The 24,801-nt window shown below is 46.6% G+C and overlaps 11 protein-coding genes across 11 annotated transcripts; 7 read left to right on the top strand and 4 right to left on the bottom strand.

Annotated features, from left to right (window-relative positions):
- Window positions 1-320: 320 nt before the first annotated feature.
- GGS22DRAFT_189468 (uncharacterized protein) lies at window positions 321-776 on the top strand (the record flags this gene model as incomplete). The annotated part of the gene is made up of 1 exon (XM_047964856.1): window positions 321-776. The coding sequence occupies one exon, from the start codon at window positions 321-323 to the stop codon at window positions 774-776; it is 456 nt and encodes a 151-aa protein (XP_047818173.1).
- An 832-nt stretch (window positions 777-1,608) lies between these two features.
- Window positions 1,609-2,898, top strand: GGS22DRAFT_194861 (uncharacterized protein; the record flags this gene model as incomplete). Its single annotated transcript, XM_047965574.1, has 4 exons — window positions 1,609-1,640; window positions 1,696-1,813; window positions 1,872-1,947; window positions 2,007-2,898. 4 exons carry the CDS (start codon window positions 1,609-1,611, stop codon window positions 2,588-2,590), a joined length of 810 nt encoding a protein of 269 aa, XP_047818172.1. The 3' UTR covers window positions 2,591-2,898.
- Window positions 2,899-3,084: 186 nt separating this feature from the next.
- On the top strand, window positions 3,085-4,972 carry GGS22DRAFT_165424 (putative short-chain dehydrogenase). Its single transcript, XM_047961674.1, has 12 exons — window positions 3,085-3,353; window positions 3,412-3,484; window positions 3,555-3,624; window positions 3,698-3,737; window positions 3,797-3,822; window positions 3,874-3,985; window positions 4,050-4,090; window positions 4,156-4,195; window positions 4,252-4,302; window positions 4,469-4,702; window positions 4,764-4,816; window positions 4,882-4,972. The coding sequence occupies exons 1-11, from the start codon at window positions 3,148-3,150 to the stop codon at window positions 4,780-4,782; spliced, it is 912 nt and encodes a 303-aa protein (XP_047818171.1). The 5' UTR covers window positions 3,085-3,147; the 3' UTR covers window positions 4,783-4,816; window positions 4,882-4,972.
- A 508-nt stretch (window positions 4,973-5,480) lies between these two features.
- Window positions 5,481-7,106, top strand: GGS22DRAFT_165422 (uncharacterized protein). The gene is made up of 5 exons (XM_047961673.1): window positions 5,481-5,885; window positions 5,951-6,027; window positions 6,080-6,464; window positions 6,577-6,642; window positions 6,715-7,106. Exons 1-5 carry the CDS (start codon window positions 5,641-5,643, stop codon window positions 6,929-6,931), a joined length of 990 nt encoding a protein of 329 aa, XP_047818170.1. The 5' UTR covers window positions 5,481-5,640; the 3' UTR covers window positions 6,932-7,106.
- On the bottom strand, window positions 7,091-9,378 carry GGS22DRAFT_194859 (uncharacterized protein; the record flags this gene model as incomplete). The annotated part of the gene is made up of 5 exons (XM_047965573.1): window positions 9,243-9,378; window positions 9,048-9,188; window positions 8,115-8,992; window positions 7,816-8,054; window positions 7,091-7,758 (listed from the first exon to the last, which is right to left on the bottom strand). Exons 1-5 carry the CDS (start codon window positions 9,300-9,302, stop codon window positions 7,091-7,093), a joined length of 1,986 nt encoding a protein of 661 aa, XP_047818169.1. The 5' UTR covers window positions 9,303-9,378.
- A 1,275-nt stretch (window positions 9,379-10,653) lies between these two features.
- On the bottom strand, window positions 10,654-13,310 carry GGS22DRAFT_165416 (uncharacterized protein). Its single transcript, XM_047961672.1, has 2 exons — window positions 12,489-13,310; window positions 10,654-12,434 (listed from the first exon to the last, which is right to left on the bottom strand). The coding sequence occupies exons 1-2, from the start codon at window positions 12,608-12,610 to the stop codon at window positions 10,763-10,765; spliced, it is 1,794 nt and encodes a 597-aa protein (XP_047818168.1). The 5' UTR covers window positions 12,611-13,310; the 3' UTR covers window positions 10,654-10,762.
- Window positions 13,311-13,377: 67 nt separating this feature from the next.
- GGS22DRAFT_165415 (uncharacterized protein) lies at window positions 13,378-15,274 on the top strand. The gene has a single exon (XM_047961671.1). The coding sequence runs from the start codon at window positions 13,399-13,401 to the stop codon at window positions 14,959-14,961; it is 1,563 nt and encodes a 520-aa protein (XP_047818167.1). The 5' UTR covers window positions 13,378-13,398; the 3' UTR covers window positions 14,962-15,274.
- Window positions 15,275-15,284: 10 nt separating this feature from the next.
- GGS22DRAFT_22221 (uncharacterized protein) lies at window positions 15,285-17,982 on the top strand. Its single transcript, XM_047966515.1, has 2 exons — window positions 15,285-17,600; window positions 17,655-17,982. The coding sequence occupies exon 1, from the start codon at window positions 15,480-15,482 to the stop codon at window positions 17,517-17,519; it is 2,040 nt and encodes a 679-aa protein (XP_047818166.1). The 5' UTR covers window positions 15,285-15,479; the 3' UTR covers window positions 17,520-17,600; window positions 17,655-17,982.
- On the bottom strand, window positions 17,564-19,391 carry GGS22DRAFT_22226 (geranylgeranyl pyrophosphate synthetase). Its single transcript, XM_047966516.1, has one exon. It carries the CDS (start codon window positions 18,844-18,846, stop codon window positions 17,608-17,610), a length of 1,239 nt encoding a protein of 412 aa, XP_047818165.1. The 5' UTR covers window positions 18,847-19,391; the 3' UTR covers window positions 17,564-17,607.
- Window positions 19,392-19,542: 151 nt separating this feature from the next.
- GGS22DRAFT_22209 (major facilitator superfamily domain-containing protein) lies at window positions 19,543-21,959 on the bottom strand. The gene is made up of 7 exons (XM_047966514.1): window positions 21,348-21,959; window positions 21,119-21,286; window positions 20,478-21,054; window positions 20,319-20,406; window positions 20,121-20,250; window positions 19,893-20,060; window positions 19,543-19,813 (listed from the first exon to the last, which is right to left on the bottom strand). Exons 1-7 carry the CDS (start codon window positions 21,583-21,585, stop codon window positions 19,647-19,649), a joined length of 1,536 nt encoding a protein of 511 aa, XP_047818164.1. The 5' UTR covers window positions 21,586-21,959; the 3' UTR covers window positions 19,543-19,646.
- A 618-nt stretch (window positions 21,960-22,577) lies between these two features.
- GGS22DRAFT_22206 (arginine biosynthesis protein ArgJ) lies at window positions 22,578-24,780 on the top strand. The gene is made up of 2 exons (XM_047966513.1): window positions 22,578-24,380; window positions 24,435-24,780. Exons 1-2 carry the CDS (start codon window positions 23,017-23,019, stop codon window positions 24,460-24,462), a joined length of 1,392 nt encoding a protein of 463 aa, XP_047818163.1. The 5' UTR covers window positions 22,578-23,016; the 3' UTR covers window positions 24,463-24,780.
- The last annotated feature ends 21 nt before the right edge of the window (window positions 24,781-24,801 follow it).

The raw sequence follows: 24,801 nt of genomic DNA, 5'->3' as shown, positions 1-24,801 counted from the left end.
GGATTAATTTTGAGGCAAAAATATGGTTTAGTTCACCCTATCAAGCCTCAAAATTCTGGTGGAAATGTAAATTTCTTTTGTAAAGCAATCGATACCTATTTTTCGTGGCTTAACTTCATGTCAATAAACTATTCCCTTAAGGAACTATACTATCGCCCTCACAACAAATAATTGTGATTGTTTACATTAGACAAAATCTTACTCGAGTTCGATGACTATAAATTGAGCCGTAGTCCCTCCTAAAATGCCAATATCTTAAGATACCAATATAAATCCATATCCTCGTGTCATCAAATACCTACTAAATCTTGTCAGACAAAATGGCTATCATGAAGACCCTTTTCTCCCTCCTAGCACTTGCTACCACCGTCCTTAGCAAAGACAACGTCCCCTTGGATACCTGGACGTTATACAACAGCAGCATCACATGCAACACCTCCTGCGAGTATAAGTTTTTCATAGAGAAACACAACTCTGGAGAAACTTATCCTTGCAACCTCCACACAGAAGGACCTCCCAATCCTCAAGCAATTCTCATTGATAGGCCCTGCCACGCTGATCCCCACCTCGCACTCACGATCAACTGGGGAATGGACCGCTCGATCATATTCTGCATTGCGGATCTCGACGAAAAGGCCATCGCCTACTACAGCCTCGAGTCTTATGAAGTCCGCAATGGGACTATCGTACCAAACAAGACCGAACGGGCTTGGGGGCTTGGCCAAGTTCCGACTCTGAGCACAGGATCCACGCCATTGCCGGAGATATGGTTGTGATCCTACCCATGTGTACTAGGCTCCATAGTGGGATAATGTCTTATAGAGACTGTTCGAAATCTGGTTTAGCTTGTCATGATCATTTTTTGGTTTCATATGGTTATAATTGGGGATTAGATTGGACAATTCATTGTGCAGAGTATAAAGTGAGTCTATACTTGGTTCATAGGATGATGAAGGGCAGGTTTATAATAGAATTGGTACGGGTGTAGGTAGTTAAAAGCGATTTCCATGTGACAATGAGTGCAGAAGTATCTAGAATACTGTGATTTATTGTTAAAGGAAATGAAGGGAGTAACTAAGGTAGCCCTGAAGTTAGCATGTAGAGTAAATAAGTGTCAATCTAGCTAATAGTTGTCGTCATCTAAGATTGCACTTCGTATTTATATGGTGCCTTTGTCACGTCCTGATGCTCTATCTGAGAATTGGAACGATACCTCGTGGGTAAAGCATATTCGTCAATGTGGTATCTCCCAGACCTACAGGACCCTGGATAGTTTCTTTAGCACCTCAGTGGGCTGTATAAACAGCACGACAGAGGCAAGCTATTTGGACAGGCACTATCTTAGTTCTGTAGATAGTAGAAATCCTCACTGCCCATTCTCATCTATTACACTTACACGGTGAGGGCATTCCAAACTTCCACAAATCACAATTCTTTCCAAATCCCACCCCCAACACATCTGACCTCGCAAATAGCGACCACATTGCCAAAAACAGGCATATGTGGTCCGTAAGAAGCCTTTTGGCACCGAAAGGATCGGCATCACATTCCTGATAGTAATACCTCAACTACCTAGGTAAGTATCACCGACTAGGTGTGATCGCGACCATGGGTAGTCGCAACGAGCTGCTTGATCTTGAGTACGTTAGACCTATAATCCTTTGCGAGATGTACGATTAGCTGACTTCCTAGTAGGATGAACGATCCCGCAGACATGATTGTCAAATGTGGAGATGAAACATGGCCAGTTCACAAAGAGGTCCTATCGACCCGCTGCCCGTTGTTCAAGCGTGCATTGGAGGATGATCCCGAGGTAAGAGAACATGACAATAAATATCAATGCCTAGAAACTAATCAGATAAACTCCCTAGAACGAGGTTAATGAGATCATTATTGATGGGGACGAGCAGACCATCAATTGGGTAATGGATTGGATTTACCTTCAAAGTGAGCGCATTACATTAGGCCTACCAAGTCTTACCTATAGGTTTCTAATCAAAGTATAGGAATTGAGCCTGAGATCAACTTGGATTCTATGCAATACTTCCCGAGAATGTACAAGGCCGCGGAGAAATTCGAACTGCATGACATGATGAAGCAGATCAAACGCGAGCTACAAGTCTTTCTGCGCGACAGAGCCATCGATGTGCAGCAACGTTTTCACGACGCCAACCCTGAGCAAGAACCCGAGTGGATTGAAGAGGATCATATTGAATCAATCCGACACGCCGTTGAAGAGGCATATAACAAGCACCCAGTCCAAGAGCTCCAACCTTTCTTCGTCCATTATTTCGAGGCGGCTATGTTCTGGCCATTGGGATCGAGCTCGTTCGATGATCTTTTTGAAATCGTGCCTGCCTTTGCCGATGACGTGCTATTATCATTCATGGACCGCGATTACACTCCGGGCATCCTGATCGCTCCCATAGTCTGCGAGAATTGTCTGAGATGCCCGTTCACTCGAGTGGTCCGTGAGACCAGATACCATTACGTTGAGGTGTGGCAGGATGACACGGGAGAGTGTCGAGGGGTCTGCAACCTCTGCACCGACTACAGACCTGCACTGTTTGCCGACCCCGCCGAAGACTAAACGAAGAAATTGCAAGGATAATGGACATGATGAGAATGAACGGAGGTTAAGAATCAAAAGTCATGAATCTGGAAAATAGGATTGCTCGAAATGCGGGAGAAAATGGTAGGGGTCCTTGAATCTTTTCTGCTTTATTTATTGATGGGGAAGAGGGATGAAATTGACCACCAATTTTCTTAATTATGAGTATTCATGTGTTAACTGTGCATCCATCAAATGGGAATAAATTCCCGGTCATCATATTCCTTCAAGAGGGAGGCTATTTTCTGTAAGCTTGAGCTGCGCTCCTGCTGCTGGGTCTTCTTCCTGAATGTTTGCGCTATTGTAAGGTTAGGCCTGTCAATATAGCGCGGTTGGGCTTATTGGCCCCTAAGATTAGGGACTCGGGGCAACTGCGGGGTGCAGTAGAGATTGCCCCGCGGGTAAACCTGACTGAGCCGATCGGCTGGACGCCGACGCATTTACAAACCCAACTTATAGGTTGGAGAATCGAAATCTAAACCGCCCCCTTTTCCTATGCGCTGATATACCAAATTACTTCATAATTGCACTCTACCATGGCTGAACAACAACACGTCTCATTCAAGATAGAAGACCTTTTCTCTGTCAGAGAAAAAGTCGTCGTCGTAACAGGCGGAGGATCCGGCCTCGGGAAAGCGATCGCCGAGGGCTTTGCTGTGAACGGCGCGAAAGTCTATATCACTGGGCGGAGACAGGACGTCCTGGAAACTGCGGCGAAACAGATCGGTGGTAACACCCATGTGTAAGAGAGCTTCTACATCATACAGACGTTGAGAATCCCTTGCTAACTTGAAAATTAGTATCCAAGGAGACGTACAGACCAAGGCAGGATGTCAGAAGATCGCCGAAGCCGTTCAAGCCCAGGAAACTCATGTCTGTAGGCCTTGAAGTTCCATGCACCCGTCCAAATGCGCTAGGAATAGAGCGCTTACCATACATGCAGATTGACACACTGATTAACTGCGCCGGCGTGAACAGCCCTTGGAGAGTCACAGCGAAGGATCACGACAATCGTAAGTTTATAATACATATTCGATTTATGATTTTTTAAGAATTTCTAAAATACATTGGACTAACATGGAATAGCTGACGAGGTTGAAAATCTCCTCCTGAACGGAGTCGAGGAGTAAGCACCCGATTGAGGTCATTTCGGATCTCTTGTATAACTGACTCTGGATACGGCAGAGAGGATTTCGATCGAAGTAATCAGAGTATGTATCTGCTTCATAGTTGTCATTTTAGGTAATATTAACATGCTTTAGTCAACGTTAACGGCGTTTACTTCTTGACCGTCAACTTCATTCCCCTCCTCCGCAAATCAACAGATCCAAATGTTTGCATAATCGCTTCACTGGCCGGAATTGCAAACCAGAGGCAAGACCACACCCCCCACACCCCATACATATACATACTCTACTTGGTAGCTAACATAGACTAGATCCATGGGATCTCTGACATATGGTGTTTCCAAGGCAGCAAGTACGTACCTACCTATTGGGTCCTGCTAGAAGAAAATGACTAATTTGGATCCATCCAAACGTTAGCTGTGCATCTAGCTAAACTACTTGCTGGTCGTCTACACCCGTATGTACTAATGTGACATCTTAGAAAGATTAGGTATTTGTACTGATATAGTCTAGAATGAAGATACGCGTCAACACAATTTGTCCAGGAATTTTCCCTTCTGAGATGGTTAGTATCATGAAGCCCTCATTTAGTAGCTACCCCTTATCAGATAGGTGCTAACAGATCGATAGTATGTTACAATCTTTAGATTCCTACCCAGGTTTTATAGAACATCAAATCCCTTGTTTAGAAGACAAGTCATTTTATGTACAACATGCTAAGAAAACACAGGACGGGTGTAACAGCAGGCAAGCATGAATATAACATCAACCACCAGGCAACAAAAGCTGCCAAGCGTTGCACTGCTGGCCGTCCAGGCCGACCGGAGGAAATGGTTGGGCCGGTTCTGATGTTATCTAGCCCTGGTGGAGCTTACATGAACTACGCACTATTAACTGTGGATGGTGGTAGATTGATGGGCGTTTCGATCAACGACGGAATAAGAATGCCAGACGACACTTATACGTGAGTATTGAATCTAGTGAGAAATCGCCTGCCTAGCTACACTAACGAATGCGAATGGTAGGGACGAGATTCTCGGTTAACGATACCTTATACGATGACTGCCTTAATTTCGCGGTAAGGCTTAACAGTAGATGAGGTCCATGGTATGACTAGCGAAGGCTGATCTAGGTACTAGATAGAACTTAGGAAAACAACTATAAACAAGCATTGAATACTTAATTACTGGATGTATGAAGGCAGACTTAGATACAGCAAGTTCATGGAAAGTTATTATTGAAACAAAGTGATGAATTGAATCCATTGAATCCCGTTTGATAACTTCCTGAAAAATAGGGGGCGGGGTAACTGAACCCCCACTATCAGTACCCACCACCAAATATCAAAGGCCCTGAATCAAAGGCCCTCAACCAAATTCTCGCCAATTTTCATCTAGCTAGAGGTCGATATCTAGGTAAAACTTAATTGACATATGATGCATGGGAGGTAAAAGATAAAATTTAGCCAATAATGTCGTCTCGCTCGGAAACATCTTGTGACTATCGAAATTTATTCTTGGCGTCGGTTCACTGTTAAGTGACCCGGATTTACCACGGGTACTGCACTATTCGCCCTGGGATCTTGGATGCGGGAGGGGTAATGGGGAAACCCTGCCCTGTCAGCGTCGACTCCACTGTGAACTAGGGGATCGTGGGGTACGTTAGGGTAGCCGATCGGCTGGGACTCCCTATTCAGCTCGTCTTGGTAGAAGTGGTATGATGGTTGGGAATGTGGAGAAAGAGGAGAAAGGAAGCATGAAGACGATGTGGTAAGTTATGAGTGAACTTTGAAAATAATTAATGATATAATAAGGACTGCAGAGAATTTGAAGATTGGATTTTTAATAATATTAGAAAATTTTACTAGAAACCCTTGTGTCCTTAAATTTTCAGTTCTACATCATGGCCGTGTCAACCTCAACACCAGCCCCTGTTGACGCGCCCAAGGTCGTCACCCTCACTGACGAGGAGCGGGATAGCGGTGTCATGAGCGATAAGAAGCTCTACGATGCCATCGAAGCTTTCTTCGATGAAGGCCTTGTTGTTATCGAGAATGCTATCGATGTAGCTATCATCGATAAACTTAACAAGAGGATGCTAGCGGACACTAAAAAATTACTTAGTGGACAAGGCGAAGTTCACTTCAAGTAAGAATTTATCTTGACGTGCAAGAGAGATTCAAGATTATGAGTTAGGCTAACCGTCCTCCTAGTCACCTGAACCAGAATGCTGCTACTAGGGGGTCTGCGGCTGGTGGAAACTTGTCTCAGGTACCTCCGCTAGAGAAGGGTGAGTGCACTTGAGCCTTACAATTTAATAATAATTAATTAACCCCTTATAGAGTGGTTATTCCCAGAGGTCTACGCCAACAAACACGGCGCTCGTATCGTATCCAACATCCTCGGTCCTCGGCCAGAGGTCCACTTCATCCGCAGCAACACTCTTCTAGCTACCGATGAGAGGCAACAAGTCCACGCAGATCTCCGATTTGAACATCCTCAACATCCCTTCGCCATCGCGCTTAACACCTGCCTGATTGATGTTGGACCCGAGAACGGCACGACTGAGCTCTGGTTGGGTACCCAGAACACGAATCTAGATGATCACCGCGAGCTAGGAGAGCCCATGATCGCGGAAGAAAAGTTAGAGGCAAGGCGTAAAGTTAGGGGGCCGTGCTATCCTAGGTTAAAGAAGGGGTCTATTGTTCTCCGAGACTTGAGACTGTGGTAAGTAAAATATGATATTTCTCTTTTTCCTTTCTTTCCCTATTTTTTATTACATCTGCGACGAAGGAGTGTTGGGTTAAGGGTAATATAGATTTGCTAATTAATTGATTAGGCATGCTGGTATGCCTAACCCCACGCAAGATGTCCGAATCATGCTTGCAATTGTCTATTATGCGGCGTAAGTAATACCTCAAAATCCACTCGTCGCGTTCAATACCGTTTGATGACATGACTACTAACCTTCATCTAGCTGGTATAAGAACGGTGTTGTGACTCCCATGTCCGAGTCTTTAAGACCCACCATTGAGGCCTTGGAAGATTACGGCAACATCAAGATCGCGACAGAATGGGTGCCCGACGACGGATACAACTACCTCAACGTCAAATTCAGCAATAACTTCAGCTCAACGCTGACTCCGTGGGTTTGGGAGAAAATACAACATGTCAAAACGGTAAAGGGTTATTAGAACGAAAATGAATGATGAGGTAGAGGCATACTAAGACCTCATCGCATGGAACGCTGTGTAAATCGGCACTGGGATTAGGATGTAATTGACTAAAGAGATAGTTATAGATTGTCAGGTTGTTTTTTTTTTTAAAAATAGGATTAGGAAAGAACAGAGCTGTCATAATTCCTCCAAACTGCCATAGTGCGTTTGTCCTACTGTCGATTCTGCGAGAAAACTAGGATCTACAAATTCGTGGTCGGGGTCAAATTCGGCCGACGGAGGAACAATCGGAGCTGCCATAAATGTCGGGGCTTGGCTCATATTGCTGATAAAAAAGCCCAACGGGGTGTTGACTTCTAACAGTGCTGGTTGTTGATTAAGATTGAGGAGGCAATTTGGTAACACCTGGAGGGAGATCTGGGTCCCCAAAGGGAAAAGGGGGATGACGGTGGGAATTTTCATCACGCCTGGATCGATCGTGTCATCTGATGAGTTTGACCCCGAACTTGAACCTAAGCTCAGTTCTGATGAGACGGTAGATTTGGAACTCGCATTCTCTGCTTCAGCTCGTGAAGCGACTTGGTTGCTGTGGTCTGCCACGGATGCTTGTAGCCCCTCGCAAGAAACATTGGTTATCCATTGAGAAGCGCCGGGCGACATCTTGATCACGATCGCCAAGGCATCCTTCATCATCTCCATGTACTGGTCGTTGGTAGGATGAAAGTCTTGGACATCGCTGATAGAGCCAGTAGAAACTGCCTCATCCGCCTTCACTTTGCGAATTGTGTCAAGTAAAATAGCGATTGGAGGGCCAGTATTGGCTAGCAAATTTCTGTCCGGGTGAACTACCTGATGTTAGCCTGGTAAGGTTTGGACTTTGGAAGGCAAAGTGGATAGATTACACGGGGAGAGTGGTGCATTATAGCCGTGACATTCTTCTGGGAAGATGATACGCCAGACATCAAGAAAGCATTCCTTTTGGATTTTGAACCACTCGTCATATGGACGTGGACGAATTTTGTCTTTGGCTATTCGGTCCTGTACCATCTCCCACTGATTTTCATCCATATAGAATGGCGCGTGGTCCGCGGTGGGGTTTGAAAGTCTCGCCTGTGGAGAATGATACTCCCTGAGATGATCCCTAGCGATATGTAGGTCATTAGTTTGAAGATGGGTAGTCGAGGATATATAATAAACTTACTTCCAAAGAGATCGTCTATTCAACGAGCCTGGAGGCCGGCAGCTTTTAAATCTCGCAATCTCAATCATACAGTTAAATGCAAGACTGTATGGACATGCCCAACGACTTTTAGACTTCCTTACTCTGTCTGTTAGGATGGAATCGGCTCCTCCGCCTGAATCGGAACCATCAGCGTCACCTGTAAATTTGGCCTTCTTATTAGACTTTCCCCTAGATGAATTTTGCTCTCCGTGCTTCACACATTTCCTTTTACCAGACTTGGCTTGTGAAGATTGGCTATGCGGCACTTGGCGGGAGGAATTCGAAGAATTCGCGGGGGCATAAGTGATTCCCGGTACCTCTAGATAATATTTCGTGTTTCTGGAGGGTGGATACTCCACATTAGTCGAGCAATAAGTTTCCCGAACTCTGAGATCGGCGGGGGACGGATGAGGTGTTGGCGAATCGCTTGATGAGAATGTGGTTGGAGAATCATCTTCGCTTGGGGTATGGTGTGTATTGAAGAGGATTTCGCGTTCAGCAACTGGAATTTTCTTCAATTTCAGAACGATGGCTTCCGTATATGATGAATCATGTGTTAGACCTTTGTGAACAGAATCCAAGACAAGCGGGTCCCATTCTTCCTGCGTAGACAGCAGCGCGGTAGACCTTGTGGTGTTAGTTATCAATGGGAATGAGGGGCTTGCTGGTGGATGGTCTGATAGTTGGAATATGGGAAGATTCGCATCAGGCAATATAGCTTTGCTATCGGTGCTTCTGTTGCTCGTGAGGGGGGGATAGGACACTGAGGGTGCAGTGGACTGGTAGCTGGGCGCGCGTTGGGATATAATCTGGTTGTAGGTCTCCCAAAGGAAATCGAAACGGATAGAAAAATATTTCTAAAGTCCTTTCTTAGCTTGGCGTAAATTTTAGATCAAAAGGGCACTGACTAACCTGGATTGATGTTCCGGGATCTAATAATCTTAATATTTTCAGCATACGGAGCACGTGGGCTCTCTTTGATTCTTCCAGGCCCCATCCACAATCGCGAGCAACCAACAAGGCTTCGCCAGATGGAAGCTCGGTGTAAAAGCGCTGGTTTGAATGTTTATTAGCCCTCACACGTGAGCCCTCTCGAGGTATACTTACAGTATCGTTGTCGTCAAAGACAACGATGCCGTCGGCGCTGGGCTGCCCATCCATGGCCATTGTTCCAGATCTTTACTGTAAGACGGCGTAAGTGAAGTCGTGTGAAGATTCGACCTGGCACCTGTGAAGACTTTCGGGCCTGCATTTTCTTATATACTATATTGTAATTTCTCGGTGAAGGCAGAGAAAAGACGATCGCCACTTGCTCTGGCTCATTACCTATGTAGGTTCTATGTAAGCTGAAAAGAAAGCGAGCTCGTGAATGAAATTTCAAACGCGCCATGTCGAATAGAAGGTTGGTTTAGATTAAAACACGTGCGGCGAGAAAATATGCACTGATGAGTTGCAAGAAACAGAGTCTATCTTCATACAAGCTTCATCTGCCTTATGACGTATATCTTAGCCGCTCTGGCCCGGTAGGTACCTAGGTACCTAGGTAGGTAATAGGTAGAGAAGCCTCTGCCTTCCGGCTTCCGGCTGTTGTATTTTGGCTTACTTCCGAACGCTCCCCGAAAGACGCACCGCACCGATGGATTGACAGCAGGGTATTCACCAATGATCAATCAATTGACCCACGAATGCGGCCAATACCGAGTGCTTTTCAGCTACAATCTGTTTTTCTGGCTTATTAAGAACCGCGGAGATATCCATTCCCATGCTAACTCCCGCTCCTGTCTACAGCCTGAAGGAGAGTAACGGTGCCATATGTAGCGTACCTTCTAGGAGTCAGGACTTTTAAGTCCGAACAGCCTGATAATTACCTGCGCCAGTATGTAGCAGCGCAGGAGGGGTTTAGGACCTAATAAACAGCAGGTCGGTACGAAGTCGAAGTACTCAAGTTATCAACAACAACTCAAGATGATTCATCCTAACATTGGGGACTGACAATGATTAATTTCTACGAGAAGAATCACCCTCTATCATAACCGCTTCTTCATCCAGGATTGGCTTTTGAATTCATCACTCATCAGGAGGTTAAAAATCCATTAAGAAATTGGAACAATCATGAAAGACTCTATCCAACCTAGGTAGGTCCTCCTCTCCACCCAACCCCCTTTATCGCCGTCCCTACTATTTACAAGCCTCCGAATTTACTAAGTATTCTATTAAGTAATTTTATATTACTAATATACAACTACTAATCTGTCTATTAGTTACTACTGATTTACTACGATATTTAATACTATATTTGTTTCCAATTAATTTATTCTTGTTTAATCTCGGTAAGTATCTACTAAGCGCAATGTAACGATGATGATAATACCGGGCAATAACCTAGTGTAACATGCTAGTAAAACTCTTCAAGTATTACGCCCAAGTAGGTACTCATCCAATCCTCCACCAATACCATGAAGGCAGTCTACATCTCCTAACCTAGATACATAGGTAGGTAAGTATCATCCTTACCTCCATCATATATCGGATTTTATTGTGTGTTTCAATATAGACTATGCAATTACAAACCCCTTATTGACTAAGTTAAGTTCTGAATAACGAAAACTATTACAAATAAACCCAATCTACCTACAAAACTGACTAGCAACTTCCGTCAATGCTTTCGAAACTATTCTTATGGAGTTAATATCGACCCACTCTTCCTTCGCGTGAAGGCCTTCTCCATGCGGCCCCCAAAGAATCGGCGAGATTCCGGCATCCGCAAATAGGGCGCAATCCGTCCAATAGGGGTCCTTGCGGAATGTGGGTGGTGTTCCAAGAGCCTGACCAACCACATCGCTTACGAGGGAAACGAACGGGTCGTCTCGCGGGATCGAAAAGGCGGATCGGCTGAAGGTGACTCTTAAATCGGACCGGAAGTTCGGGATGTCATTTGCGACTTTGTCGAGCAAGGCTTGGATTTCTGTCTTCACCGTCTCGGGAGTTTCGCCGGGAACGGTGCGACGCTCTAGAACAATGGTACATAGAGCGGGGTAAGAAGAAGCTTCTTCGCCCCCTTTAATGATCGAGGCGTGGACGCTGGGTGGTCCGACGTCGGAGCCGATCGTAGATTCACGCAGTCGTTGAGCATATCGATCTAGCTCTACTAAGAAATAGCCAGCTTTGGAGATGGCATCAACACCAAGTTCCGGAAGGGAGCCATGTGCGGCAAGGCCGTGTATGTCAACTTCGAGCCACACGAAACCCTTGTGTGCGTGGACAATATTAAGATTCGAAGGCTCGCTTACGATCGCGGCGTCGGTTATCCAGCCGGCTTGCAGTATTTGTTCCGTACCGATACTTTCGGCTTCCTCGTCTGCTACTCCGGCGAAGACGACATCGCCACGAAGACCAAGCTTTTTAGCGCTTGCGAGGGCGGTTAGGGCGGCAGCTATTCCGCATTTCATATCTGCCGCTCCGCGACCGTAGAGTTTTCCGTCGTTAATTTCTCCGCCGAGAGGGTTGCCTTCATATCCGATAGTCGTTACCGTATCGATATGCCCATTAAACATAAGGCTTTTACCTCCGCCAGAGCCTCGAACAACTCCGATTATCGATGGTCGTCCCTTGGTAGGCTCTATCCAATGGGTCTCTATGTCGCGATGTTCTAGCCATGCTGCTATGTATCGAGCGATACCTGTCTCGCCTGGCCCCGGCACCGATCCTAACGAGGGGTTCGCAGAATTTATTTGGACTAAAATCTGCGTTAAGGTAACAGGATCATCAGGAGAAACGTCTAGAGGGATGTCGTAATCGCGGGCGCCCTCCGTGGAGAGGAGCATAATAACCGAATTGTGATTTAATCCTAATTTCGTCTTGGCCGAGGCGTCTAGTCGGCGGAGGGCAGCGAGTGTCGAAGCACCACATGGACCTGACGATATACCCTGCGCGTTAAGATAGACGGAAGCTGTGTGAGCTTCGTAGTCTGAGATAGTCAGGCTGGCATCTACACCGGATTGAAGGAGCGGCCAAGAGATGGAGGATACAGTCCCGCAATTCAAACCCGCCATGGTAGTGTAAGTTGTTTCCTCAGGTTGCACTTTCCCCCTCTTCAAGCTTTTCCAAAGGGAAGCTGCTGTATCAGGCTCCACTGCAAGAACCGCGGAGGGGACCGCTTTACTTTTGTAGTGGGAGACGACGGCATGTGCAAAGGACCCAACTCCGACTGGTGTAATCACAAGGTCTGCGGCAATATCCCCGAGTTCTTCATCGATTTCTAAGAGCATACCTAGTAGTTTCGTATCCGTCGATAATCCACTGGTACCCGTGTTAGTGTGGGTTCTATAAGAAGGGGTCGCTGGAGGAACTAACCTGTGGAATCTCCTCATAACCTTTAAAGGAGAAATCTTGGATAAGAATCCCCCCTTTCGACTTGGTGGCGGTCTCTGCGTCATCGATGGCGGCGTCATAATCACCCTTTGATACCACGACATTTGCTCCCTCAGTTCGAATTAACTCGATTGTAGCAACGTCTAAATGCGCAGGAACGTGTATCTCAACGGGTAGGGACAAAATAGCTCCCATACGAGCCACCGCTCGACCATGGTTCCCGTCCGTTGCAGCGTACAATGTGAATGGTTTAGAAGCAAGGGCTTCTTTCATCGTCTCTAGATTTATATTTAGGGACAGATCGAGTTCACGAGTAATGGCTCGAAAAGTGCCCCACGAAGCACCGAGGATCTTGAATGAAGATAACCCAAGCCGGCTGCTTTCATCTTTTAGAAAAACCTCCCGAACTCCTAGTTCCTTCGCCACATCACCCAATCTCAGAAGCCTTGTTGGTTGATAATTCGGCAACTGCTGATGAAATTTCCTAACCAAGTTGCTGGAAGTAGACCGAGGCGCCACCCACGAACGGGCGTTTGAGTTGAAGTAAATGGGTCGGCGATAATCAGTCATGGTGGTTTATAGAGTCTCGATGGATTGTGAGAGAATCCTCTCAATAGAGAGAGCGACATCTTTATTTATCTTTATTTAGGGTTTTCTTACTGTAGAATAGGAGGAAACCAAACTCATGTTGAGAGTTAGATGTGTCTAGTGGTTTAGTGGTCTAGGTAGTGTAATAGCTCCCCATAGCGCTAATAGCGCTATTCGCGCTATTTAGGCCAGTTACGCCCTCTCGGTACAGCGTCGGACATAAACCGATAGCCGTCTTGGCAAAGAAATCTATTTCTCCACCCTCAATCTCAATCTCCTTCATCTTCATCGTACATATTTCATAATGGACTTACCACTACACGATTTACATCAATTCCAAGATTTCAACATCTTCGATGAAGCTTTACATGATGAGTTTGATAGACAACATTTATACAACTCAACTATATCGTTGGGGGAACAGGGGGGAGTAAGCACAGTGAATACCGCTACGACGTTGCTAAGTGAACAAACGCCCTCGGGCATACACGGGACCATCCCTTTTGACGGAGATCATGGCTTCGCGCAAACCATACTGGAACTAGATGATACCTTAACCAACGGGACGCGCCGATTCGACCCGCCAGACGTTAGTTTCGACGACTTCTTCCGGAATAATGGGGCGTGGCGACCTCCTCAACCCTGTACTTACTGTAGACGTTTGCGCCTCCAGTGCTTCATTCTTCAGACCACGTCAGCCAATCCGAATCCAGTCACATCATGTTCCAGTTGCGTAGCTCTCTTCAGGCAATGCAGCCTAGCTGAGCGCCGAAAACGACAGCCAGCCGAATTTGAGACACCTGAGCCAGTCATCAATAACTTGCATGGAGTTAACGAAGAACTCGAAATGAACCCATCGACTTCTAGAGATAACGTCACAGAACAACAACCTACGAAAGCAGTGCAAATTTCGAGAAAAAGAACTTACTCGCGATCCGTCAGGAAAACGCATCTTCTGAGGACCTGGTATTCGTGTCACCTTGATCATCCTTATCCATCGGAAGAGGAAAAGGAATCTCTCGCTCAACGGTCTGGGCTGAGCAGGACCCAGGTTGGGGATTGGTTCTCTAATGCTCGTCGGCGACAACGAATGTCTACAAGGACAGTCGATAAGATGATTTTCCCCCAAGGATCTCCTATGCCTAGCCCACCTATGTCAAGTATGACTCCATTTGAACGATGGCGGCGTTCACCTCCCGACGAGGAGCCTGTCTCAGAGTCCGTTATTCAAGAAGCCCTTGGGATGCCCATAGAAGGACTCGGTGCGCTGGAGGGGTTCGACGCCACCCAAATTGATGCGGGGCCTTCATCTAGCAGCGGAGGCTCGGCTTTTGATCTCCATGCCCCGTGGCATTATCCGTCGTCAGATTCAGCATCTTCTTATCACACAAACTCATCGGCAGACGAACTATCACTATTTTCTGCCTCTACTCATAGCATAGGAATGCTGAATCGACGTGCAAGTGCCGCTTCGTCTCCACCAACGCCTGGGAAAGGTCGTATATTTCAGTGCACGTTATGTCCCCGCAGTTTCACCAAGAAATATGACTGGCGCCGCCACGAAAGGGCTGTTCACCTCCTAACCAGCGATGCGCCCCGGTGGGTTTGCGGCGTCCCATTATCAACCGGCCAGTCATCGCACATATGGCGTCTCAATCAACAAGAGCCCGAATGCGTCTTTTGCGGACAAGTCTCCCCTACCGAAGAACACTTCCGGTCCCACGAGTTTGAGGCTTGTGCCGAGCGAGAGGGCTCGGATCGCACTTTCGCTCGCAAAGACCATCTGTGGCAACACCTGTTCAAGTTCCACGGATGTCGGAAATGGGAAGGGTGGAAGCCTGACTTGAACTTACTGCGGCGCGATTAATTTGGACGCGACCTTAATCAATCCTGTCGTACCATTTATACCCCCTTTTTCTATTTTTATTTTGATACGTTTTACGCCAGGGCGGGAGGCTTTCTTTTCCATTTTTTAGCCATTTTCCATCGTAATCAGTTTCGATATGTCAAAAACGATACCAGTAGGTAGGAAGAACTTAAGGTAGGGTTTCATGAGTGTTCGACTCGGTATCACAAAGAGGTCCAAAGGCGTACTTGCGAAATACGATTGACTATTAGGTGGTATATATTTCAACATATGCATTATCGTCAAATACTACTACTTTCTTTCTCCGTTTTCCTGCAGCCAGTTGATATACACGTTAGAGATTTGTTTGCTTAGGAGCCTCGCTCGCCGAGCGGATATTACCTCACCACCTAGCGCCTACTTACTAACAGCAAGCATTCGATATTGATGGTTATAATAGTACCGAATGTTTCACTTTCCTAGATCTCTTGTTCTACTCATTTACTCTTAGTAACGATCTGGAACGGTTTAATTCAATCATGGAATCGGGATCATCTCAAACGCTCGCAACACAGCAATCAACATCAAAATCAAACGATCATTCTCGCGATCACTCCTCCCAGAGCGTCGAACGGAGAGCTGACCCGCCAGAGCTCCTATCCCCACGAAACACCTTGCCCCGAAAAGTTAGCAAAATCGGGACCAGTATCTCAAGTACATGGAAGTTATGGAAATGGGAGATTATTGTATCTTTTCTTGCTCCGACTGTGGTTATCATCATATTTGCGACCCTCTATCCACACGATGGACGCCCAATGCCCGAGTGGCCGTTACGGATATCGGTGAATGCCTTACTTTCAATTTACTCCATGATGCTAAAAGCTAGCATATCATTCATTATTGTTTCATGCATTGGTCAACTTCAATGGAGTTGGTTCTCGCGAGGGCGTCCATTATATGATCTAGTCCAATACGACAATGCGTCACGTGGAGCATGGGGCTCGATACAGTTGCTATGGTCCCAACGCCTAAGTCAGCCCCTCACAACTCTAAGCGGATTTATATTTATTTTATCCTTGGGAATTGACCCATCTATACAACAGCTTATGAAGCCATCTGACTGCAGTGTGTCAGTAAGTGATGGGAAAGCTGTCTTACCCCGAACCAATAAGATTGGCGTCCTAAAAGAAAATACCTTCTTTAATGACGACATTAACTTAGCAATACGACGGGGATTTTCAGGATCAGGGAGTGGCATATATTACGATTGCACTACTGGCAACTGTTCGTTTCCGGATTATGGGACCATTGGATACTGCAGCTTTTGTGAAGACATATCCAATGAAATCACTATCGATACATTTAACTCTTCTGTCCCTGACTCTAGTTGCCCTGGGCCTATGACGGACTCAACAATTAAATCCAGCCTTCCTATCAATTCATACGCTACTTCACATGACCCATCACAGCTGGATGTATCTTTCAATTTCAGCACTTGCCCATCCGTCGACTATTTGTGGGCGTCTAATGGAACTTTTGAACTGGCCAAGATGGATGTTTTGGGTAATTACCCCAACTACAGCATACCAGGAGCGGTTACAGCTCAGATACTTGCCGGCAAGACATACAGTTCTGACAAACATACGGATGAATCCACTGGTCAAATCATACCTGGTTGTCAAAACGATCTTTCCAATTCTTGGCGCTGTAGACAATATGGGGCTGCCACTTGCACTCTTCAACCATGCGTGCGGGTATATAACGCGACGGTAGAAGCAGGCCATCTTACCGAGCATTTAATTGCTCATTCAGGCAACTTAGCCTGGGAAAATGATACAAGGGAAGGTGGTCTGATAGACACGCATTGCCTTACACCGGAAGACAAGAGAACACTTGAGGAGCAGGGGTATATCGTCAACGAGGCTTCTCGTTGGCTTCCCTACAATACAACAGATCTAGAGCGGACTTCTGCGATGGTTGAAATAACCAATTCGCTCCTTCGTCAAAAGTGTTTATATTTATCATCGGGGCTTTTCCATAATATAGCCTCTGCGATGTACATATATTTCATCGGCACTGTTGAAGCCCTCCCGTTCTCTTATGATTCCAGCAACTTCACCCTTTGCTCCTTCATGGGGCTTGAAATACTAAATCACATTTACAATTCCGGACACGTAAATTTCAACCGTGTCCAGGGGACATTCTCGAACATTTCCGAGTCACTCACTACGTACATTCGAACCTACGCTGAGGATACCTACTCAGAACCCGCCCTTGGTCAAGCGTTCCACTATGCGACATGCATACAAGTTCAGTGGCGATGGATAGCGTTTCCATCGTCGATAACCTTAATAACCCTGGCACTATTCATAGCGACATTGTACTCCAGGCCTCTGGGACACTTTCCGGCTTGGAAAACATCCTTTCTTCCTTGGATGATATTGGGGCCCGGCAGCGCTGAACTCCTGAATTCGGATGAATTGGAGGAAACATCATTCGATATAGACGATATGGAAAAGAAGTCTAGAGAGGTCACGGTCACTTGGAAACCTGAACCTAGCCCGCATATCGAGTTATGAATAACCACCTATCATGGTGATAGTTCACTGCCACAATACATACACAGATACTCAATGTGTAACCCCGATGGTCAACGGTTGGTAAATCTCAAACACCCTCCTCCTTGCTGGCTTTACCACTAATCGCGTCGGTAGATTTTCCGCGTACTTTAGACTCCTGTTCACCCAAGTCGGATTGAGGTTTCTCTTCCGAATCATCCCCGCCATCCCACTTGGAATACAAGTCCTTCGGTAACATCGGCTTATCATTGGTCTCTCTAATCACCAAATAACCCCTCACAGCGTCGTATTTGACTGTAGCCCTTCCGCCGTATCCCTTCGTCACGCTAATGATCTTCTTAATGAGAGCGGCCAGGTTCCTCAAGTTCGCCTGGTTTCCCTGCTCCCATCTTCTGATATCCGCCGATACATCTTCGACGCGCGGCTCCTGAAAAATGCCACGGGTATGGTATGCTCGAACAAGCTTCAGCGTCTGAGAAGTCCAGAGTTGCGGTGCGATCTCTTGGAGGTTGAGGGGTTTGTGCGCGACTCGCGTCTTAATCTCGAGGGTAGATTCAATGGGCACGATGTGGCCTTCTTCTCGAATGAATAGTTTTGATCCCTCGACTCTTGAGGTTTTGGCGGTGCTGGCGGCTGTAGAGAGAGATAAGTCGCCCATGAGACTTGAGATGTCGTCGGTTGCGCGTCCTTTTCCGCTGGAGGACGCTTCTGCGTGACCCTTTACATACCCGTCCACCTCATGGCGAACGATGAAGTTTAGACCGCTGAATTTGTAGGAGACGATTCGGTGATGGCCAGTACTTCCATCGATGTCATCAGTGGTGTATGCTTTTTCGAACTCGTGACCATATCCCTTGAATTCATGAGGTTCGATGATCTCTTTGGTCTTGGTCTCCATTCGACTGAAGATAGCTGTATGCTTTGTGACCTCGACGTCGATAACGAATGGTTCGAGCCCGTTCCTGCTTGAGGAAGGATCAACGAAGGACATCAACTTGCGAATATTGTTCCGATCGGTGACAACATCGGTCGCGAGGATGTCAAAGGTAGGCTGAGTAATGAATAGCGCCCGAAATAATGGCTCGATAGGACTGCTAGGATGGCGGGCAGCGTTTTGGGCGATATAAACCAGGCCAGAATCCTTTGGAAGTCGTCGCTGGCCGCTCGGAGGGGTCCATCTTGGGGGAATACCCGGAACGGCAATCGTAGGGACAGGAGCCTCGATCCAGCTATATGATGACAGAGGCTTCACTTCAGTGATGCTAGCCGCTGAAGTGGTGTTCCCTTGAAGGTCTTGGCGGGAAATAACAGTAGTGCGCGAAGCCATGATGATGTATCGACGACGATGCAATGACTCTTAATGAAAGCCGATACAGAACAAACTTGATGAAAGATGAATTGACTGCATTATTTAATTACATTCTGGAGGCAGCACGTCTGTCAATTGTGTGGTTACACGGTTGAGAGAAGAAATTGGACACTCGACGACACATACGTGCATTAAGCAGGCTGCCGTCTATCGATGAGCGATGGTAGGATGGTCAAGTTATAGGTCATTTTTGATTACCTAAGCAGACACCGGTGAGAGCATCCCGCGCGCAAATAAACGGCTAGACAGCAACATAGTGTAACTAATTGTCAAACCATGATCCCTGAATTAGGGTTCGTGCAGGAAGCTGAGGCTGAGCTAGATTGCAAGATCGATGGAAGTGGAAGAGTCCGCTGTAAACAGAGATACATACCTATCGCGCATTTGCGCAATTGGGTTTTTCATTCCATCTGATGTTAATTGCGCGAAAGTTGTCAACTTTTAATTCGTTGACGGATTAATGCACCTGTACCCCTCCAATTGTTGTATACGTCAAACATCGGCACACCTGGAGTGGTCAATAAGGAGCCTGGTATTAGGCACCTATCCCCTGTGCTACACCGCTAAATTTCTCTACTTAGGTACCTCTTACACTGCAAATTACCTAAAGTAGAGCCCTGTAGCGGGGAGTATCGAGGCGCACTCTTTTCCGGCTTCGTTCTTCACATATTTAAATTCAACTCTACAAAAGTACCTATCTACACAATTATAAAGCTAATTCTTAACCCTTAGATACCTAATATATTGAGCTTTCCATATTAGTACCCAATATACCGCCATCCGAGGTCAATCTGCTGTTGAGTAACACCGCTCTTCATCGCACGACGCTGTTCTTCAGGAGTTCCAGAGAGGAGCTTGTTAATACGTCGCACGTAAATGGAATAACCAGTGATGGTGATGAAGAAGGCGATTGTACATCCAAGCACTAGGATCTCGGTTAGTTGAATGTCTCATAACGCACACTTAGGCCTCAAAGAGGAAAAGGGGGGCCAGGGAGGACTTACAGGTTCCAAAGGCGGCGGAATAATGAGGGGCACTGAAATATAGGTACGAAGCCCAGACATTCGAAAGGCCTCCAATAGCATTGATCATGGCGACACCGGCTGCTCGTTTCGGGTAGGGTCGGGCCATATGTACGTTCATCGTTTTGTATATCATAATTTGGGGTCCGGCTGCAGGGAGGAGTTGTCAATTATATGACCCAGGAGTGAGATGTGACAGACGTTACTTACTGCAAACGGACGGCATGAGCATCATAGCAAAGTAACGCGGGCCCATCTTGATTGTTCCGAGAGCGACTGAGTATGCGAGGATGGCGAAAGCAAGGCACCCAACTATAATTGGGTAGATCATGTTTTTCCGCTGTCAAATAGAAATAGTTAGAGAGAAATTTCATCATTATCTGATAGTTGATAAATGGAAATCCTTACGTCAGACAAATATGATATTCCGTAGAATACGATCGCGGCGAGGATGTAAGGCGGCGCAGTTAAAAGCATCGTGTTTATCCGGTTGAAGCTAGAGATTTCTTTAGTAAGATGACACCGAGTGCTACCTAGATATTGAAACACGGAAAGGGGATATCTTACCCAAGAGTCTCTACGATGGACGGGAAGAAATTCACAGATGATCCCATAGCCTGGAGAAAACCCATGCAAAGGACCATCGTCCAAATCTTTCCATCGAGCATCGCAAGCTTGAACGATCCCAGTGTGCTCGTATCCTCGTGAGCTTCTCCCGCGCCAGCCTCTACTTCGAGTCTCCATACAGCGAAGTCGCGCTCCACGGGGGTAAGAAGACGAGCGTTGTGTGGATATTCGGGCATGAGTAACGCGAACAGAAGTCCACACCCCACGGTAACCGAACCTTCGACGATGAACAGCCATCTCCACCCCGAAATGCCGTAACGTCCATCTAGAGTCAGGCAAGCCGCTGCGATAAAACCGCCGAACGCGGATCCGACCATCTGGAACATGAATAAAGCAGCGAGACGCTTTCCGAGTTCGTTTCTGGTATACCAAGCGCTGAGGAAGTAGATGACACCCGGGAAGAAGACGGCCTCGGTGACGCCAAGGAATACGCGGATCGCCAAAAGCCCCTGGTACGATTTAACGGCAGCCGTAGCAGCACTGACACAACCCCATACGACGGCTGCACTGCATATATCTATAAAATGAATCCGTTAGCAAGAGTCTATAGTTGAAGGAGTTTCTAGTTGACTCTAACTCACATAACCCAGGACGAGGAATCTTCGTCATTAACAAGTTACTCGGAATTTGGAAGGGTATGTAGCCCACGAAAAGGATCGATATGACAGTTGCGAAGTCCGTCGTAGACATTCCTAGGTCTTCCATAATTCCGTAGACCTTGGTAGCAGCAAGAGCGGATCTATCGACGTCTTCGTGGTGGGGTTAGTTACAGCCAACTTTCCTTTCATGTATGATAACAGCGCAACTCACAATTGAGAATATATAATATTCCCATGATCGGCATGATAACCAAATCCATCTTGCGGACCATCTTTATCTCAAGTTTCCTGATCTCTTCGGCGCTCATATCTCGAATGCTCTCTGGTTTCTCAACTGCATCTTCCGCAGTTTGTTCGGAGTGCTCGAGATCATATTTGACCATGTCATCATCGCCGACAGAGGCGATACGAGTAGCATCATTATCGCTGGCTTTGTCGTTTGCTGCCATCTTGAAGGTTTCCGAGATTGTGCAAAGGTGAGGGAGGTGGAACAAGAAGATGACGAGGCTCGGGGATGTTTATTTATTAATCATACGGCGCACTTACATCATGCTATCACCAACGCGATTGTTAGGTAACATGAGTCCGTCGTAACTTGCCGAGCCCCCTGGACCGTAATAACGGCGTCGACCCCGTGCGCTAAGACGACAACGGTTTTATTACCAGTCCCCCAACCGCGACCCGCCCAGATTGATTCTAGTTCTAACGCGCTCCCCGCATCTGCGATATTATTTGGGTATTTGGGGTAAGGCAATGCGGAGTATAGCAGATCTTTGCTACGATTTACTTGCCTTATTACAGACATCTTTGTCAAAAATAGTCGAGAATTCAAGGTCAAACGTACCATTGAATGTCATCGCTCCCCGCAAATCATTCTAGAATGCGGGGATAACCACCGGTCTGGGAAAGTGGAGGCTGGGGTAGAGATCTGACCACCTGACCGGGGAGGTTATCGACATGGTTGTCGTCAGTTCGGGGTGCCGGTCGGCTCGGCTAGTTAGGCGATTGGATCTATCGGCTGCTTTACGGACTACGGCTCCCGACGGTTTTGTCTAGACGTCCCGAACATATTTACGAACAGGTATGATAGGAGCTATACAGTTAGTTTCATCATGCAAGATGCGCTTCCGGGGCGGGAATGATGGACTAGGTTCTGGGTAGCAAGCGGTTCCGATGGAATGGGTCGAAACGCCTAGGCTAATATAAATAGGTAGCTAATAGTTGAGAGTGTCGCGTCAATCCAGGCAAGACCCCTGAATGTAGCCTCACCTGAATGTGATCATATACTTTGACTTCATGGAAAGCGTCTAGCTTTGCTTATCCAAAGTTTGATTCAGGAGGGTTGCCCCAATATTCCGAACTAGATCCACTAATGTTGTAAGACTAGGTAGGGTTAGGGTTCGGTATCACATGGAAGGTTTAAGGCTCCAATCCTAACCCTGAAAGATTCATTCACTTCACAACTTACAGTTGCTTACATAATCACTATTTTCAGTCATAGAAATCCATACACCTATGTCAGACACCATTAAAGTAAATACATACCAATTCGAAGTTTAATCTCAGGTAATGCGATGAGGGGGCCTCTTGAATTTAAATAACTCAATACTAGTCTTTTCTAGACTAGAAAGCTCACATATTCCGGATATCTTAATCTAGGTAACCGGAGTGGAGAAGGTAAGTTCCCCAATTACAGCTGCCATCAGCTGGAAATAGTCTTCATCACTTGGAATAAAATACCTTTACCCTTCGGCACTTTCTAAATTGATATAAAAATCAACAATTCTGAGTCACAATCGGACCACCTTCTTCTGTCCGATAAGAGTGCATTGAGAGCAATTAGACCTATCCTTTGCTCTGGGAACGGTCGAAACGCTCCTATGGCTCTTCAGTGTCGCGTTTCGAATCAATTGAGTCAATTGGCTGCAAAAGTCTCGGGCGTCCGATTCTACTCAGCCCCAGTTAATGGAAGTATCCCGGCTTCTAAGCGGAAATATGTCCCGACAAGCGGCACTTATCCGCGAGGATTCAAGGTCTCTGGAACGATAGTTGGTGTTAAGCCAAAGAACACTACGAAGCCGGATCTTGCTTTCATCACATCTGATACGCCATGCGCTGCGGCGGCCGTGTTCACCAAGAACAAATTCCAAGCCGCGCCGGTGACTTTCAGCCGTGCGCTACTCCAAGAACAGAAGAACTCCGGTCTTCGAGGTGTTATTATTAATTCAGGATGTGCCAACGCCGTAACAGGCAAGGGCGGCCTTGAGGATGCCGAGCGCATGGCTAAGGAAGCTGACAAGAGCCTTGGAGCCGAGAAGGCGACCCTCGTCATGAGTACAGGTGTGATCGGACAGAGACTACCTATCCAGAAAATCTTGGACGGTATCCCCAAAGCTTACGAGGGACTTGGCGATACCCACAAGCACTGGCTGACCACTGCTACTGCGATCTGTACGACAGACACATTCCCCAAGCTAATCTCGAAGACTTTCCACCTACCGTCTTCACCATCGATAGAGTATCGCATCGCTGGAACGACCAAAGGTGCTGGCATGATTCATCCGAACATGGCAACCCTTTTGGGTGTGATTGCGACCGATGCTCCCATCTCACCTGCTGTTATCCCGCCCGTCCTGAAGTATGCTGCAGATCGGTCTTTCAACAGTATTACCATTGATGGAGATACTTCTACAAATGACACAATCGCTCTACTGGCAAACGGGGCTGCAGGAGGTCAAGGCGTAACCTCAGAGAACTCGGCCGATTTCCAAGCATTCCGAGATGTCGTCACCGACTTCGCGATTGATCTTGCTAAGCTCGTGGTACGGGATGGTGAAGGTGCTACTAAATTCGTAACCATTCGAGTAACCGAATCCTCAAGCGAGGAAGGTGCTCGAAAGATCGCTAGTACCATTGCGAGATCCCCTCTTGTCAAGACTGCGCTATACGGCAAAGACGCGAACTGGGGCCGAATTCTCTGCGCGACAGGTTACTCGCTTATCAGCGAACCCGGAAATCCCATCAACGACGTAGCCGAGATCGTACCCGAGAAAACGAATGTCTCTTTTGTCCCCACGGATGGCAGCCCGGAGTTGAAACTACTAGTCAATGGCGAGCCCGAGGTAGTTGATGAGACCCGAGCTGGTCAAATCCTGGAGCACGAGGATCTTGAAATCCGTGTTAGACTCGGGACTGGTGATAAGGAGGCCACCTACTGGACTTGCGATTACAGCCACGAGTATATGTGAGTGCGAGACTGAAATATCTTCACTAGATGAATGCTGACTAATATTATTAGCACAATCAATGGCGATTACCGAACCTAGTCATTGACATCTGGATGCCGTTGTTTTCCGGCTCAATAGGAATGAGTACTGAATGTGATTATCTCATCGTCGTTAGATGACTTAGATATGGCTTGGCTATGAGTTGAAGGCAATTTACTTTGTCATGATAGATCCCGAGTTTGCAGCTCCATGAATTCATGGTAGATGCGCGTCTCCTAGTTGTATATCCGTGAATGTGAATGAGTAGAATTATAGATGAATCAAGGATACATAGGTAGAAAATGTATTAAAAATGCAAGTAACGACTATGTAATGACAGATTCATCATAAGATAAAAGGAGAAGGATCAAAGGGAAGGCTTATGTAAAGATAATTCAT

Source organism: Annulohypoxylon maeteangense (genome assembly GCF_022496945.1).
Source record: "Annulohypoxylon maeteangense strain CBS 123835 unplaced genomic scaffold GGS22scaffold_10, whole genome shotgun sequence".
In the NCBI taxonomy this organism is placed as follows: Eukaryota; Fungi; Ascomycota; class Sordariomycetes; order Xylariales; family Hypoxylaceae; genus Annulohypoxylon; species Annulohypoxylon maeteangense.
The sequence above is the reverse complement of the archived record's forward strand: the minus strand, read 5'-3'. Positions and strand labels throughout refer to the sequence as shown.

Excerpts from the sequence above, each read along its gene's own strand:
- GGS22DRAFT_165424 (XM_047961674.1), top strand. The coding sequence starts at position 3,148 with ATGGCTGAACAACAACACGTCTCATTCAAGATAGAAGACCTTTTCTCT. Across the intron at positions 3,354-3,411 it reads ATCGGTGGTAACACCCATGT|TATCCAAGGAGACGTACAGA; the intron begins GTAAGAGAGCTT and ends CTTGAAAATTAG. Across the intron at positions 3,485-3,554 it reads TTCAAGCCCAGGAAACTCAT|ATTGACACACTGATTAACTG; the intron begins GTCTGTAGGCCT and ends CCATACATGCAG.
- GGS22DRAFT_165422 (XM_047961673.1), top strand. The coding sequence starts at position 5,641 with ATGGCCGTGTCAACCTCAACACCAGCCCCTGTTGACGCGCCCAAGGTC. Across the intron at positions 5,886-5,950 it reads CAAGGCGAAGTTCACTTCAA|TCACCTGAACCAGAATGCTG; the intron begins GTAAGAATTTAT and ends CCGTCCTCCTAG. Across the intron at positions 6,643-6,714 it reads GCAATTGTCTATTATGCGGC|CTGGTATAAGAACGGTGTTG; the intron begins GTAAGTAATACC and ends ACCTTCATCTAG.
- GGS22DRAFT_165416 (XM_047961672.1), bottom strand. The coding sequence starts at position 12,610 with ATGTCGTGGTATCAAAGGGTGATTATGACGCCGCCATCGATGACGCAG. Across the intron at positions 12,435-12,488 it reads GTTATGAGGAGATTCCACAG|TGGATTATCGACGGATACGA; the intron begins GTTAGTTCCTCC and ends CACGGGTACCAG.
- GGS22DRAFT_165415 (XM_047961671.1), top strand. The coding sequence starts at position 13,399 with ATGGACTTACCACTACACGATTTACATCAATTCCAAGATTTCAACATC.
- GGS22DRAFT_22221 (XM_047966515.1), top strand. The coding sequence starts at position 15,480 with ATGGAATCGGGATCATCTCAAACGCTCGCAACACAGCAATCAACATCA.
- GGS22DRAFT_22226 (XM_047966516.1), bottom strand. The coding sequence starts at position 18,846 with ATGGCTTCGCGCACTACTGTTATTTCCCGCCAAGACCTTCAAGGGAAC.
- GGS22DRAFT_22209 (XM_047966514.1), bottom strand. The coding sequence starts at position 21,585 with ATGGCAGCAAACGACAAAGCCAGCGATAATGATGCTACTCGTATCGCC. Across the intron at positions 21,055-21,118 it reads GATTCCTCGTCCTGGGTTAT|ATATATGCAGTGCAGCCGTC; the intron begins GTGAGTTAGAGT and ends TTCATTTTATAG. Across the intron at positions 20,407-20,477 it reads TCCATCGTAGAGACTCTTGG|CTTCAACCGGATAAACACGA; the intron begins GTAAGATATCCC and ends AGAAATCTCTAG.
- GGS22DRAFT_22206 (XM_047966513.1), top strand. The coding sequence starts at position 23,017 with ATGGCTCTTCAGTGTCGCGTTTCGAATCAATTGAGTCAATTGGCTGCA. Across the intron at positions 24,381-24,434 it reads GATTACAGCCACGAGTATAT|CACAATCAATGGCGATTACC; the intron begins GTGAGTGCGAGA and ends TAATATTATTAG.